The sequence below is a fragment of the Bombina bombina genome, chromosome 4, assembly GCF_027579735.1.
Source record: "Bombina bombina isolate aBomBom1 chromosome 4, aBomBom1.pri, whole genome shotgun sequence".
NCBI classification, from domain to species: domain Eukaryota; kingdom Metazoa; phylum Chordata; class Amphibia; order Anura; family Bombinatoridae; genus Bombina; species Bombina bombina.
In genome coordinates this window covers 696,787,464-696,801,948 of record NC_069502.1, presented here as the reverse complement: position 1 = coordinate 696,801,948, position 14,485 = coordinate 696,787,464, and the positions used below count along the sequence as shown (strand labels likewise).

Here is a 14,485-nt window from a genome sequence, read left to right as displayed (position 1 = left end):
TTTTCACAGAAAGATTGCTATTCTTCCTGATATTCATTGTTTTGTACAAGCTTTGGTTCGTATAAAACCTGTCATTAAGTCAATTTCTCCTCCTTGGAGTTTGAATTTGGTTCTGGGAGCTCTTCAAGCTCCTCCGTTTGAACCTATGCATTCATTGGACATTAAATTACTTTCTTGGAAAGTTTTGTTCCTTTTGGCCATCTCTTCTGCCAGAAGAGTTTCTGAATTATCTGCTCTTTCTTGTGAGTCTCCTTTTCTGATTTTTCATCAGGATAAGGCGGTGTTGCGAACTTCTTTTGAATTTTTACCTAAAGTTGTGAATTCCAACAACATTAGTAGAGAAATTGTGGTTCCTTCATTATGTCCTTAGAATTCTAAGGAGAAATCGTTGCATTCTTTGGATGTTGTTAGAGCTTTGAAATATTATGTTGAAGCTACTAAATCTTTCCGAAAGACTTCTAGTCTATTTGTTATCTTTTCCGGTTCTAGAAAAGGCCAGAAAGCTTCTGCCATTTCTTTGGCGTCTTGGTTGAAATCTTTAATTCATCTTGCCTATGTTGAGTCGGGTTAAACTCCGCCTCAGAGGATTACAGCTCATTCTACTAGGTCAGTTTCTACTTCCTGGGCGTTTAGGAATGAAGCTTCGGTTGATCAGATTTGCAAAGCAGCGACTTGGTCCTCTTTGCATACTTTTACTAAATTCTACCATTTTGATGTATTTTCTTCTTCTGAAGCAGTTTTTGGTAGAAAAGTACTTCAGGCAGCGGTTTCAGTTTGAATCTTCTGCTTATGTTTTTCATTAACTTTATTTTGGGTGTGGATTATTTTCAGCAGGAATTGGCTGTCTTTATTTTATCCCTCCCTCTCTAGTGACTCTTGTGTGGAAAGATCCACATCTTGGGTAATCATTATCCCATACGTCACTAGCTCATGGACTCTTGCTATTTACATGAAAGAAAACATAATTTCTTCTGTTATGTGTGATCAGTCCACGGGTCATCATTACTTCTGGGATATAACTCCTCCCCAACAGGAAATGCAAGAGGATTCACCCAGCAGAGCTGCATATATGTAAGAACTTACCTGATAAATTCATTTCTTTCATATTAGCAAGAGTCCATGAGGCCCGCCCTTTTTTTGTGGTGGTTATGATTTTGTATAAAGCACAATTATTCCAATTCCTTATTTTATATGCTTTCGCACTTTTTTATCACCCCACTTCTTGGCTATTCGTTAAACTGAATTGTGGGTGTGGTGAGGGGTGTATTTATAGGCATTTTGAGGTTTGGGAAACTTTGCCCCTCCTGGTAGGAGTGTATATCCCATACGTCACTAGCTCATGGACTCTTGCTAATATGAAAGAAATGAATTTATCAGGTAAGTTCTTACATAAATTATGTTTTTGTTATTTTTCTGGCACCTTTATACCTTGATGTTTTCTCCTACTTTTCCTTGTTTCCTTGGCCAAATGATTGGGGATGGGGAAGTGGGAGGGACATTTAAGCCTTTGTCTTTGCCTCCTCCTGGTGGCCAGGTGTTTTATTTCCCCCCCCTCTTTGGCTCCCCCCCCCTCTTTGCCCCCCCCCCCTCTTTGGCTCCCCCCCCCCTCTTTGGCTCCCCCCCCTCTTTGGCTCCCCCCCCCTCTTTGGCTCTCCCTCCTCTTTGGCTCTCCCCCCTCTTTGGCTCTCCCCCCTCTTTGGCTCTCCCCCCTCTTTGGCTCTCCCCCCTCTTTGGCTCTCCCCCCTCTTTGGCTCTCCCTCCGCTTTGGCTCTCTCTCCGCTTTGGCTCTCTCTCCGCTTTGGCTCTCTCTCCGCTTTGGCTCTCTCTCCGCTTTGGCTCTCTCTCCGCTTTGGCTCTCTTTCCTCTTTGGCTCTCTCTCTCCCCCCTCTCTTTGGCCCTTCTCACCCCCTCTCCTGCTCCCTCTCTGGCTCTGTCTTCATTGAAAGCCTTTGCCTCTCTGGCCACGCCCCCATCGTGGCACCCCGTCCGACCACGCCCCATCACGGCGACACCCGTCCGGCCACGCCCCTCGCCGCTCCCAGCCATGCCTCCATCGCAAAGCTCTTGTCGGCCACGCTCCCTTGCACTCAGCTTCAGCCTTGCTCTATGCTGATTGTCAGGATCCAAACGGTCAGGTATGTTTGTCACGTGCAGTCTCTACTGCGCATGACTGCATATTATATAGGATAGAATGATGACCCTTTAAGAATAATGCCATCTGCTCAGTGCAGTTAGCGGTTCAGTAGAGGAGGCTACGGTTAGTTAGGGGAACATCATTTTATTAGTATTGTGTGTGTAAAATGCTTGGTGCACATTTTATTTTTCTGGGAGAACTAAAAGTTTTATATTTTAAACTATGACCTGCAGCACAAACTTTTCTGCTGGCAGTAACCTCGCTCCCTCAGTGTTCCCAAGCTTTCTCCTCAGTCTGGAGCTTCTCCAGCCATTATTTTTGCATCAGCAGTGTTGGGCCACATTCACGGTACCTTCTCAGTGCCTTCTAGACCCAGGTACGGGGTGAATACCCATACAGAAGCTACCAGGGGTGCTTACGGGCAGTTCAGTGTACATATGGGCTGTAGTTTTACCTACACTTGAGGAATATATAGGTGTCTGAGGGAGTAGCATAGTGTAGAGGGCCCTCTACCTGTTATTTCTGTACTTGACTTATATAGAGTTTCATTGCATACTTTTATTATAAGTTAAAATGTAACAAAATAACTCTGTCCCCACTGATATCTCTATAGAGGAGTGAGTTTCTGATGTCCCTCTGTCTGCATGTACTGTATATGTTTATTTTGCAAATCTGTTCCAGTATGCCAGGTCAATCAAATCTGTGAGAATTGTAGACCTCATATTTTGCATGCAAAACAGCTGCAACCATCCACTTCTCAGGGGGAAACTACAGATTTTACTCCTAAATTAAAAAATAGCATGTACAAAATAGTGACAGATGTTTTGACAGCTATCCCCAAACCAAGTAAGGGAAATCTAGGGAATTAACTCACAAGGTAAATTTGCAAAATTCTTCCTCTGAACCCCAAATTCCTGCTAGTTGACAGAGCTAGGATTCTGAAGATGCAAACATATCTAGTTACGATGGGGAAGTGTCATCGGATGAACAGGAACTAGATCCTGAATATGTCAATGCCTTTCAATATAAAGTGGAGTATATCCGTAACTGGTTGCATGAGGTTTTAAAAACTCTAGAAGTTTCTGAGGAAAAACCTGCTGAAAACAAACCTGTTAATCCGTTAAATATTGTTTTTCAAGTTACATCCAAAATCTCACAGGTATTTCAGGTCCCTGATTTAGTCTCTGACGATATTGCCAAGGAATTGAAAAAGCCAGGCGTGCCCTTTGCTTCTTCCACCATATTTAAGAAAATGTATCCCATTCCTGAACAGAATGTGGAAGGTTGATCGAGCTATTTCTTCTCTTGCCAAACGTATAAATATCGCTATGAGGATAGCACTTCGTTCAAAGATGCAACAGATAATTGTAGTCTTTTTCTTAAAGGGACTGTCAAGTCAAAGAAAAACTTTCATGATTCAAATAGGGCATGTCATTTTAAACAACTTTCCAATTTTCTTTTATCACCAATTTTGCTTTGTTCTCTTGGTATTCTTAGTTGAAAGCTAAACCTAGGAGCTTAATATGCTAATTTCTTAGACCTTGAAGGCCCGCCTCTGCATTTGACAGTTTTTCACCACTAGAGGGCGTTAGTTCATGTGTTTCATATAGATAACATTGAGCTCATGCACTTGAATTTACCGAGGAGTGAGCACTGATTGGCTAAAATGCAAGTCTGTCAAAAGAACTGAAATAAGGGGGCAGTCTGCAGAGGCTTAGATACAGGGTAATCACAGGGATAAAACGTGTATTTTATCTCTGTTGGTTATGCAAAACTGGGGAATGGGTAATTAAAGGATTATCTATCTTTAAAACAACAAACAATCTGGTGTTGACTGTCCCTTTAAGGAAGTTCTTTCTTCAAACTGGTCTTTTCTTAGACCAACAGTTTCTCTCACCTGCGTGACTGCTGGTGTGATTCCTTAGCCAAAATGGTGGCGGAAAACTGCATTAAGGCCATTAAAATGGCTTAAACTTTCATGTGTGACACTGTGATGGACATCATCAAGATCAATCTAAAGAAATCTATGGCATTACTGGCAAGAACAACCTTATGTTTTAAGTTCTTGGTCAGCAGACATATCAAAGAAAATACTGACTCTTTCTTTCTTCCAAGGGAAGATTCTAATCGGTTGAGACTTGGACTCTATTGTTAAGATGGTTACTGGTGGGAAAGGTGCTTATCTTCCAAAGCATAAAAAATCCAATGGGAAGAACAGACAAGGGAATCAGTTTTGTTCTTTTCACTCCTCAGGAGATCAGAAGTCTTCCTCTAATCAGAAATCTGAGCCCTCCAAGTCAGCCTGGAAGCCTTCATGTGCAAAGAACAATCAGTTCAAGAAGTCCAACACCACCACTAAATCAGCATGATGGTGTGGCCCCCTGGTAGGGGGCAAACCGAGTCTTTTTTAAAAGGCCTGGTTCAGGTCAGTTCAGGACCCCTGGGTTCGAAATATAATTTCACAGGGCTACAGGATAGCCTTTCGGTCCAGGCCTCCTCAAAGACGATTCATCCTGTCTCATGTTCCAAAACTTTAGTCGGAGGTGGCTGCCTTTTACAATGTTTTCAGAAGTTAGAGGATATGGGGTTAATTATTCCAGTACCTGTATCTCAACAGGGTAGAGCGTTTTACTCCAATCTGTTCATTGTCCCAAAGAAGAAAGGGACTTACAGACCTGTTTTAGACCTGAAAACCCTAAATATGTTTGTCGGGGTTCCCACTTCCAATATGGAAACCATTTGCACAATCTTGCCCTTAATTCAACAGGGTCAGGTTATGGCTACTATAGACCTCAAGGATGCATACCTGCACATTCCCATCCACAGGGACCACTATCAATTCCTGAGGTTTGCATATATGGACAAACGCTACCAGTTTGTCGCTCTTCCTTTTGGTCTGGCTACAGCTCCATGCATCTTTACAAAAGTGTTGGGTGCTCTGTTAGCGGTAAACAGAGCTCAGGATATTTTAATTGCACCATATTTGGACAACATACTAGTGCAAGTATCTTCCCTGTCAATACTGACCACTCATACTCACAAAGCTTCTATTATTTCTTCAAGACCACGGTTGGAAAATTGATGTTCCCAAAAGCTCAATATATCCTGCTACAAGGGTAACATTTCTAGGAGTCATGATAGATTTAGTTCTTATGCCCCCTTTAAACATCAAAATATAAGTTTTATATTATAAATATGTGTCTCCAAAACCAAACATTAGAAAATAATACATGCCAAGTAATACCAGGTAGTTACTAGCCAGCATTATTATATGATGAACAGTTAGCAATCAAGAAAAATATAACCATAATAGGAATGTTACAAATTATTGTTCCCATTATACATCAACAAATGATAGTCCCACTACACCTAATACCACATGAACATAATGTTATCTCTAAAATGAATGCTGCTTTGCATAACCAACACACTTATATTAATATACTTTTTACCTCTGTGATTACCTAGTATCTAAGCCTCTTCTGACAGCTCCCTTATCACATGGCTATTTATTCATTATCTATTGACTTGCATTGTAGCCAGTTAGTGCAGTGTCAGCCACAACTCCATGGCAGAGAGCACAATGTTATCTATATGGCTCATATAAATTAGCAATCTCTTGTTGTGAAAAGCTAATAAAAAAAGCAGGTGATAAGAGGACGGCCATCTGTAGTGGCTTAGAAACAGGCAGAAATTTAGAGATTTAAATGTTTTAAAGCATATTAATATAACAATGTTGGTTGTGCAAAGCTGGTGAATGGGTAGTGAAGGCATTATTTATCTTTTTAAACAATAACAATTTTGGTGTAGACTGTCCCTTTAAGTCAGCCACAAAAAAGAATTAATGAAGTATGATAAGAGGCAATCCCAGTAGATTAATCTTCTTTTCTCCAACATAGGTGTGTCCGGTCCACGGCGTCATCCTTACTTGTGGGATATTCTCTTCCCCAACAGGAAATGGCAAAGAGCCCAGCAAAGCTGGTCACATGATCCCTCCTAGGCTCCGCCTACCCCAGTCATTCTCTTTGCCGTTGTACAGGCAACATCTCCACGGAGATGGCTTAGAGTTTTTTAGTGTTTAACTGTAGTTTTTATTATTCAATCAAGAGTTTGTTATTTTGAAATAGTGCTGGTATGTACTATTTACTCAGAAACAGAAAAGAGATGAAGATTTCTGTTTGTATGAGGAAAATGATTTTAGCAACCGTCACTAAAATCCATGGCTGTTCCACACAGGACTGTTGAGAGCAATTAACTTCAGTTGGGGGAACAGTGAGCAGTCTCTTGCTGCTTGAGGTATGACACATTCTAACAAGACGATGTAATGCTGGAAGCTGTCATTTTCCCTATGGGATCCGGTAAGCCATGTTTATTACGATCGTAAATAAGGGCTTCACAAGGGCTTATTAAGACTGTAGACTTTTTCTGGGCTAAATCGATTCATTATTAACACATATTTAGCCTTGAGGAATCATTTTATTTGGGTATTTTGATATAATAATATCGGCAGGCACTGTTTTAGACACCTTATTCTTTAGGGGCTTTCCCAAAGCATAGGCAGAGCCTCATTTTCGCGCCGGTGTTGCGCACTTGTTTTTGAGAGGCATGGCATGCAGTCGCATGTGAGAGGAGCTCTGATACTTAGAAAAGACTTTCTGAAGGCGTCATTTGGTATCGTATTCCCCTTTGGGCTTGGTTGGGTCTCAGCAAAGCAGATACCAGGGACTGTAAAGGGGTTAAAGTTCAAAACGGCTCCGGTTCCGTTATTTTAAGGGTTAAAGCTTCCAAATTTGGTGTGCAATACTTTTAAGGCTTTAAGACACTGTGGTGAAAATTTGGTGAATTTTGAACAATTCCTTCATGTTTTTTCGCAATTGCAGTAATAAAGTGTGTTCAGTTTAAAATTTAAAGTGACAGTAACGGTTTTATTTTAAGACGTTTTTTGTACTTTGTTATCAAGTTTATGCCTGTTTAACATGTCTGAACTACCAGATAGACTGTGTTCTGAATGTGGGGAAGCCAGAATTCCTATTCATTTAAATAAATGTGATTTATGTGACAATGACAATGATGCCCAAGATGATTCCTCAAGTGAGGGGAGTAAGCATGGTACTGCATCATTCCCTCCTTCGTCTACACGAGTCTTGCCCACTCAGGAGGCCCCTAGTACATCTAGCGCGCCAATACTCCTTACTATGCAACAATTAACGGCTGTAATGGATAATTCTGTCAAAAACATTTTAGCCAAAATGAACACTTATCAGCGTAAGCGCGACTGCTCTGTTTTAGATACTGAAGAGCATGACGACGCTGATAATAATGTTTCTGAAGGGCCCCTAACCCAGTCTGATGGGGCCAGGGAGGTTTTGTCTGAGGGAGAAATTACTGATTCAGGGAACATTTCTCAACATGCTGAACCTGATGTGATTACATTTAAATTTAAGTTGGAACATCTCCGCATTCTGCTTAAGGAGGTATTATCCACTCTGGATGATTGTGACAAGTTGGTCATCCCAGAGAAACTATGTAAAATGGACAAGTTCCTAGAGGTGCCGGGGCTCCCAGAAGCTTTTCCTATACCCAAGCGGGTGGCGGACATTGTTAATAAAGAATGGGAAAGGCCCGGTATTCCTTTCGTCCCTCCCCCCATATTTAAAAAATTGTTTCCTATGGTCGACCCCAGAAAGGACTTATGGCAGACAGTCCCCAAGGTCGAGGGAGCGGTTTCCACTTTAAACAAACGCACCACTATACCCATAGAGGATAGTTGTGCTTTCAAAGATCCTATGGATAAAAAATTAGAAGGTTTGCTTAAAAAGATGTTTGTTCAGCAGGGTTACCTTCTACAACCAATTTCATGCGTTGTCCCTGTCGCTACAGCCGCATGTTTCTGGTTCGATGAGCTGATAAAGGCGGTCGATAGTGATTCTCCTCCTTATGAGGAGATTATGGACAGAATCAATGCTCTCAAATTGGCTAATTCTTTTACCCTAGACGCCACTTTGCAATTGGCTAGGTTAGCGGCTAAGAATTCTGGGTTTGCTATTGTGGCGCGCAGAGCGCTTTGGTTGAAATCTTGGTCGGCTGATGCGTCTTCCAAGAACAAGCTACTTAACATTCCTTTCAAGGGGAAAACGCTGTTTGGCCCTGACTTGAAAGAGATTATCTCTGATATCACTGGGGGTAAGGGCCACGCCCTTCCTCAGGATCGGCCTTTCAAGGCAAAAAATAAACATAATTTTCGTCCCTTTCGTAGAAACGGACCAGCCCAAAGTGCTACGTCCTCTAAGCAAGAGGGTAATACTTCTCAAGCCAAGCCAGCTTGGAGACCAATGCAAGGCTGGAACAAGGGAAAGCAGGCCAAGAAACCTGCCACTGCTACCAAGACAGCATGAAATGTTGGCCCCCGATCCGGGACCGGATCTGGTGGGGGGCAGACTCTCTCTCTTCGCTCAGGCTTGGGCAAGAGATGTTCTGGATCCTTGGGCGCTAGAAATAGTCTCCCAAGGTTATCTTCTGGAATTCAAGGGGCTTCCCCCAAGGGGGAGGTTCCACAGGTCTCAGTTGTCTTCAGACCACATAAAAAGACAGGCATTCTTACTTTGTGTAGAAGACCTGTTAAAAATGGGAGTGATTCATCCTGTTCCATTAAGAGAACAAGGGATGGGGTTCTACTCCAATCTGTTCATAGTTCCCAAAAAAGAGGGAACGTTCAGACCAATCTTAGATCTCAAGATCTTAAACAAGTTTCTCAAGGTTCCATCGTTCAAGATGGAAACCATTCGAACTATTCTTCCTTCCATCCAGGAAGGTCAATTCATGACCACGGTGGATTTAAAGGATGCGTATCTACATATTCCTATCCACAAGGAACATCATCGGTTCCTAAGGTTCGCATTCCTGGACAAGCATTACCAGTTCGTGGCGCTTCCTTTCGGATTAGCCACTGCTCCAAGGATTTTCACAAAGGTACTAGGGTCCCTTCTAGCTGTGCTAAGACCAAGGGGCATTGCTGTAGTACCTTATTTGGACGACATTCTGATTCAAGCGTCGTCCCTTCCTCAAGCAAAGGCTCACACGGACATAGTCCTGGCCTTTCTCAGATCTCACGGATGGAAAGTGAACGTGGAAAAGAGTTCTCTATCTCCGTCAACAAGGGTTCCCTTCTTGGGAACAATAATAGACTCCTTAGAAATGAGGATATTTCTGACAGAGGCCAGAAAAACAAAGCTTCTAGACTCTTGTCGGATACTTCATTCCGTTCCTCTTCCTTCCATAGCTCAGTGCATGGAAGTGATCGGGTTGATGGTAGCGGCAATGGACATAGTTCCTTTTGCGCGCATTCATCTAAGACCATTACAACTGTGCATGCTCAGTCAGTGGAATGGGGATTATACAGACTTGTCTCCGAAGATACAAGTAAATCAGAGGACCAGAGACTCACTCCGTTGGTGGCTGTCCCTGGACAACCTGTCACAAGGGATGACATTCCGCAGACCAGAGTGGGTCATTGTCACGACCGACGCCAGTCTGATGGGCTGGGGCGCGGTCTGGGGATCCCTGAAAGCTCAGGGTCTTTGGTCTCGGGAAGAATCTCTTCTACCGATAAATATTCTGGAACTGAGAGCGATATTCAATGCTCTCAAGGCTTGGCCTCAGCTAGCGAGGGCCAAGTTCATACGGTTTCAATCCGACAACATGACAACTGTTGCGTACATCAACCATCAGGGGGGAACAAGGAGTTCCCTAGCGATGGAAGAAGTGACCAAAATCATTCTATGGGCGGAGTCTCACTCCTGCCACCTGTCCGCTATCCACATCCCAGGAGTGGAAAATTGGGAAGCGGATTTTCTGAGTCGTCAGACATTGCATCCGGGGGAGTGGGAACTCCATCCGGAAATCTTTGCCCAAGTCACTCAGCTGTGGGGCATTCCAGACATGGATCTGATGGCCTCTCGTCAGAACTTCAAAGTTCCTTGCTACGGGTCCAGATCCAGGGATCCCAAGGCGGCTCTAGTGGATGCACTAGTAGCACCTTGGACCTTCAAACTAGCTTATGTGTTCCCGCCGTTTCCTCTCATCCCCAGGCTGGTAGCCAGGATCAATCAGGAGAGGGCGTCGGTGATCTTGATAGCTCCTGCGTGGCCACGCAGGACTTGGTATGCAGATCTGGTGAATATGTCATCGGCTCCACCTTGGAAGCTACCTTTGAGACGAGACCTTCTTGTTCAGGGTCCGTTCGAACATCCGAACCTGGTTTCACTCCAGCTGACTGCTTGGAGATTGAACGCTTGATCTTATCGAAGCGAGGGTTCTCACATTCTGTTATCGATACTCTTGTTCAGGCCAGAAAGCCTGTAACTAGAAAGATTTACCACAAAATTTGGAAAAAATATATCTGTTGGTGTGAATCTAAAGGATTCCCTTGGGACAAGGTTAAGATTCCTAAGATTCTATCCTTCCTTCAAGAAGGATTGGAAAAAGGATTATCTGCAAGTTCCCTGAAGGGACAGATTTCTGCCTTGTCTGTGTTACTTCACAAAAAGCTGGCAGCTGTGCCAGATGTTCAAGCCTTTGTTCAGGCTCTGGTTAGAATTAAGCCTGTTTACAAACCTTTGACTCCTCCTTGGAGTCTCAATTTATTTCTTTCAGTTCTTCAGGGGGTTCCGTTTGAACCCTTACATTCCGTTGATATTAAGTTATTATCTTGGAAAGTTTTGTTTTTAGTTGCAATTTCTTCTGCTAGAAGAGTTTCAGAATTATCTGCTCTGCAGTGTTCTCCTCCTTATCTGGTGTTCCATGCAGATAGGGTGGTTTTACGTACTAAACCTGGTTTTCTTCCAAAAGTTGTTTCTAACAAAAACATTAACCAGGAGATTATCGTACCTTCTCTGTGTCCGAAACCAGTTTCAAAGAAGGAACGTTTGTTGCACAATTTGGATGTTGTTCGCGCTCTAAAATTCTATTTAGAAGCTACAAAGGATTTTAGACAAACATCTTCCTTGTTTGTTGTTTATTCCGGTAAAAGGAGAGGTCAAAAAGCAACTTCTACCTCTCTCTCTTTTTGGATTAAAAGCATCATCAGATTGGCTTACGAGACTGCCGGACGGCAGCCTCCCGAAAGAATCACAGCTCATTCCACTAGGGCTGTGGCTTCCACATGGGCCTTCAAGAACGAGGCTTCTGTTGATCAGATATGTAGGGCAGCGACTTGGTCTTCACTGCACACTTTTACCAAATTTTACAAGTTTGATACTTTTGCTTCTTCTGAGGCTATTTTTGGGAGAAAGGTTTTGCAAACCGTGGTGCCTTCCATTTAGGTGACCTGATTTGCTCCCTCCCTTCATCCGTGTCCTAAAGCTTTGGTATTGGTTCCCACAAGTAAGGATGACGCCGTGGACCGGACACACCTATGTTGGAGAAAACAGAATTTATGTTTACCTGATAAATTACTTTCTCCAACGGTGTGTCCGGTCCACGGCCCGCCCTGGTTTTTTTAATCAGGTCTGATAATTTATTTTCTTTAACTACAGTCACCACGGTACCATATGGTTTCTCCTATGCAAATATTCCTCCTTAACGTCGGTCGAATGACTGGGGTAGGCGGAGCCTAGGAGGGATCATGTGACCAGCTTTGCTGGGCTCTTTGCCATTTCCTGTTGGGGAAGAGAATATCCCACAAGTAAGGATGACGCCGTGGACCGGACACACCGTTGGAGAAAGTAATTTATCAGGTAAACATAAATTCTGTTTTCGCCTCAATTTTGTATTTTTCTCAATTTTTAGTTTTAAACCAAAATATCACCCAACAGGCTAATGGGCCGATTTATTATTGTGCGGACAGACATGATCCAATATTGCGGATCATGTCTGCAACACATCAATAAATGCTGACGGCGTACGCTGTCAGCATTTATTATTGCACCAGCAGTTCTTGTGAACTGCTGGTGCACTACCGCCCCCTGCAGATTCGCGGCCAATCAGGGCTGTCAATCAACCCGATCGTATTAGATCGGGTTGATTTCCGGCGATGTCTGTCCGCCACCTCAGAGCAGGCGGACAGGTTATGGGGCATAGCAACAAAGAAGTGAGTAGAATCCATGAGAGTTAAAATACGTTTTCTTTATTCAATTTAAACAGGATAAAAATCCATGACACCAACACACAGGAACAGAGAATGCAGGCTGGTCTGACTAGTTTCGGCGTGTTGCCATAATAATAAACCTTTTTTAGACCGCTGCTTCATAACTTGTGTTTCTGGTGAGCCTGAAGGAGGAGGTAGGCGGGTGGGCGGCCCATCGCTGTAGGGGGCGGGAGGAGGGTGGGAGCAAGTGAGACCGCTACACCACGGCGATGTAAAAAAAAAAAAAAGCGCTACACTAAAGCTAAAATTAACCCTACAAGCTACCTAATTAACCCCTTCACTTCTGGGAATAATACAAAAAGCAATGCCAAAGCCATATATGTCTATTTCTGAACAAAGTGGATCCCAGAGAAGCATTTACAACCATTTGTGCCATGATTGCACAAGCTGTTTGTAAATAATTTCAGTGAGCAACCTAAAATTGTGAAAAAGTTAACATTTTTTTTTTTTTTTATTTGATTGCATTTGCCGGTGAAATGGTGGCATGAAATATACCAAAATGGGCCTAGATCAATACTTTGTGTTGTCTACTTAAAAATAATAATGATTAAAAAAAAATACATGTGTGTATGTATGTATTACATTTTTCCCTAATTTTTTATTCCCTAACAGAACTACCGTACAATGATTATTTTGAATATTTTGGGCCAGATTTCAAGCTACATATAAGTCCTTCTAACATGACAAATCAGAATACACCAGAATATATGGAGAAAATAAAGTAAGTGGCATACATTTTGTGTTAATTTAATTATAACCATTGAGAAATTTTAAAGAAAATGGTAACTTGTTCAAGTGAATTGTTTTCAGTTGACGCACAAAACTATGGAAATATGAGTGAGCTATTGTAAATATGATGCTGCATGGTGATGGCTGAGTTTTTTTTATTATTTTAAGATGTACCCAGCAAGTTCAACTCAGCAGAATGCAATACAGCCTCTCTGGACACATTGAAAAAGTTCCATATGCAATACAATTACAAGTTTAAAATAGCTTGATAATGAACTACAGTGCTCAAATATTTTATCAGGGTATTTTAGATTTTTTTTTTTTAAATCTTGGTTCCACCTTAAATAATACAGAAAATGATCACTCTTCCCTTTTCCTTCCTAAGATAGAGAGAGTCCACGGCTTCATTCCTTACTGTTGGGAAATACAACACCTGGCCACCAGGAGGAGGCAAAGACACTCCAGCCAAAGGCTTAAAGGGACACTGAACCCAAAAATGTTATTTTGTGATTCAGATAGAGCATGGAATTTTAAACAAGTTTCTAATTTACTCCTATTATCAAGTCTTCTTCATTCTCTTGATATCTTTATTTGAAATGCAAAAATGTAAGTTTAGATGCCAGCCTATTTTTTGAACCAAGAAAAAAGCTTAGATGCCCTTTTTTTCAAATAAAGATAGCAAGAGAATGAAGAAACATTGATAATAGGAGTAAATTAGAAAGCTGCTTAAAATTGCATGCTCTATCTGAATCACAAAAGAAAAAAATTGGATTCAGTGTCCCTTTTAAATATCCCTCCCACTTCCTCATTACCCCAGTCATTCTTTGACTTTCGTCACGTTAGGAGGTGTCAGAGAAGTGTCAGAAGATTTAGAGAGTCCTGAAAAAGGGTATCTGGCTTTTGAGATGGGACTGGAGCTTTAAGTAGTCATGTCAACCTCTCAGTGACAGTATTGATGAAATTTTGAGTCTGGAAAGGCAGGGAAAGTTTTTCTGCGAAGCCATCCAGACTACTGCTAAGAGCTCCTAAGCAATCAGTATTGACAAGTTTCACTGCCTGATTTCTCTCACTCAAATCCATGTCAAGAGCGCTGGTATAAGACTGTCGCACTTCAGAGGCTATGTTCTGTTCCACAGCATGGATCCTGGAGGTAAGATCGTTTACATTTTTACACATAAAATGCTATAACATGGTCAGTGTGGCTTCTTTATACCTTGATAGGATCCAGGATTAATATCCTCTGAAGGGGGTTTATTGAACAGTTGGGGTTAATTAATCAGTATATTAATTATTTGCATGCTGCTTTGTGTGATTTTTTTTCCTGGGCTGATAGACTCTGTGTTTTTGGTTGTAACAAATAGGTTTCACTTTTAAGTTTAATTTTTTGTACTTGTAATAACAGTGGTCGTACGGTCTTGCACTCCATGTGACCGGGTGTGGTCTATGTTCATTTCCTCCATTCCGGCTGAGACTTAAAC

The 14,485-nt window shown here is 42.1% G+C and overlaps 1 protein-coding gene across 1 annotated transcript in view; it reads left to right on the top strand.

The window, feature by feature from the left end:
* Positions 1-14,485, top strand: part of HDAC2 (histone deacetylase 2) — a gene marked incomplete in the record, with an annotated part of 356,906 nt that overhangs the window by 207,297 nt on the left and 135,124 nt on the right. Inside the window, 1 exon segment of the mRNA XM_053710876.1 lies at positions 12,891-12,999. Coding sequence (XP_053566851.1) covers positions 12,891-12,999 — 109 coding nt within the window.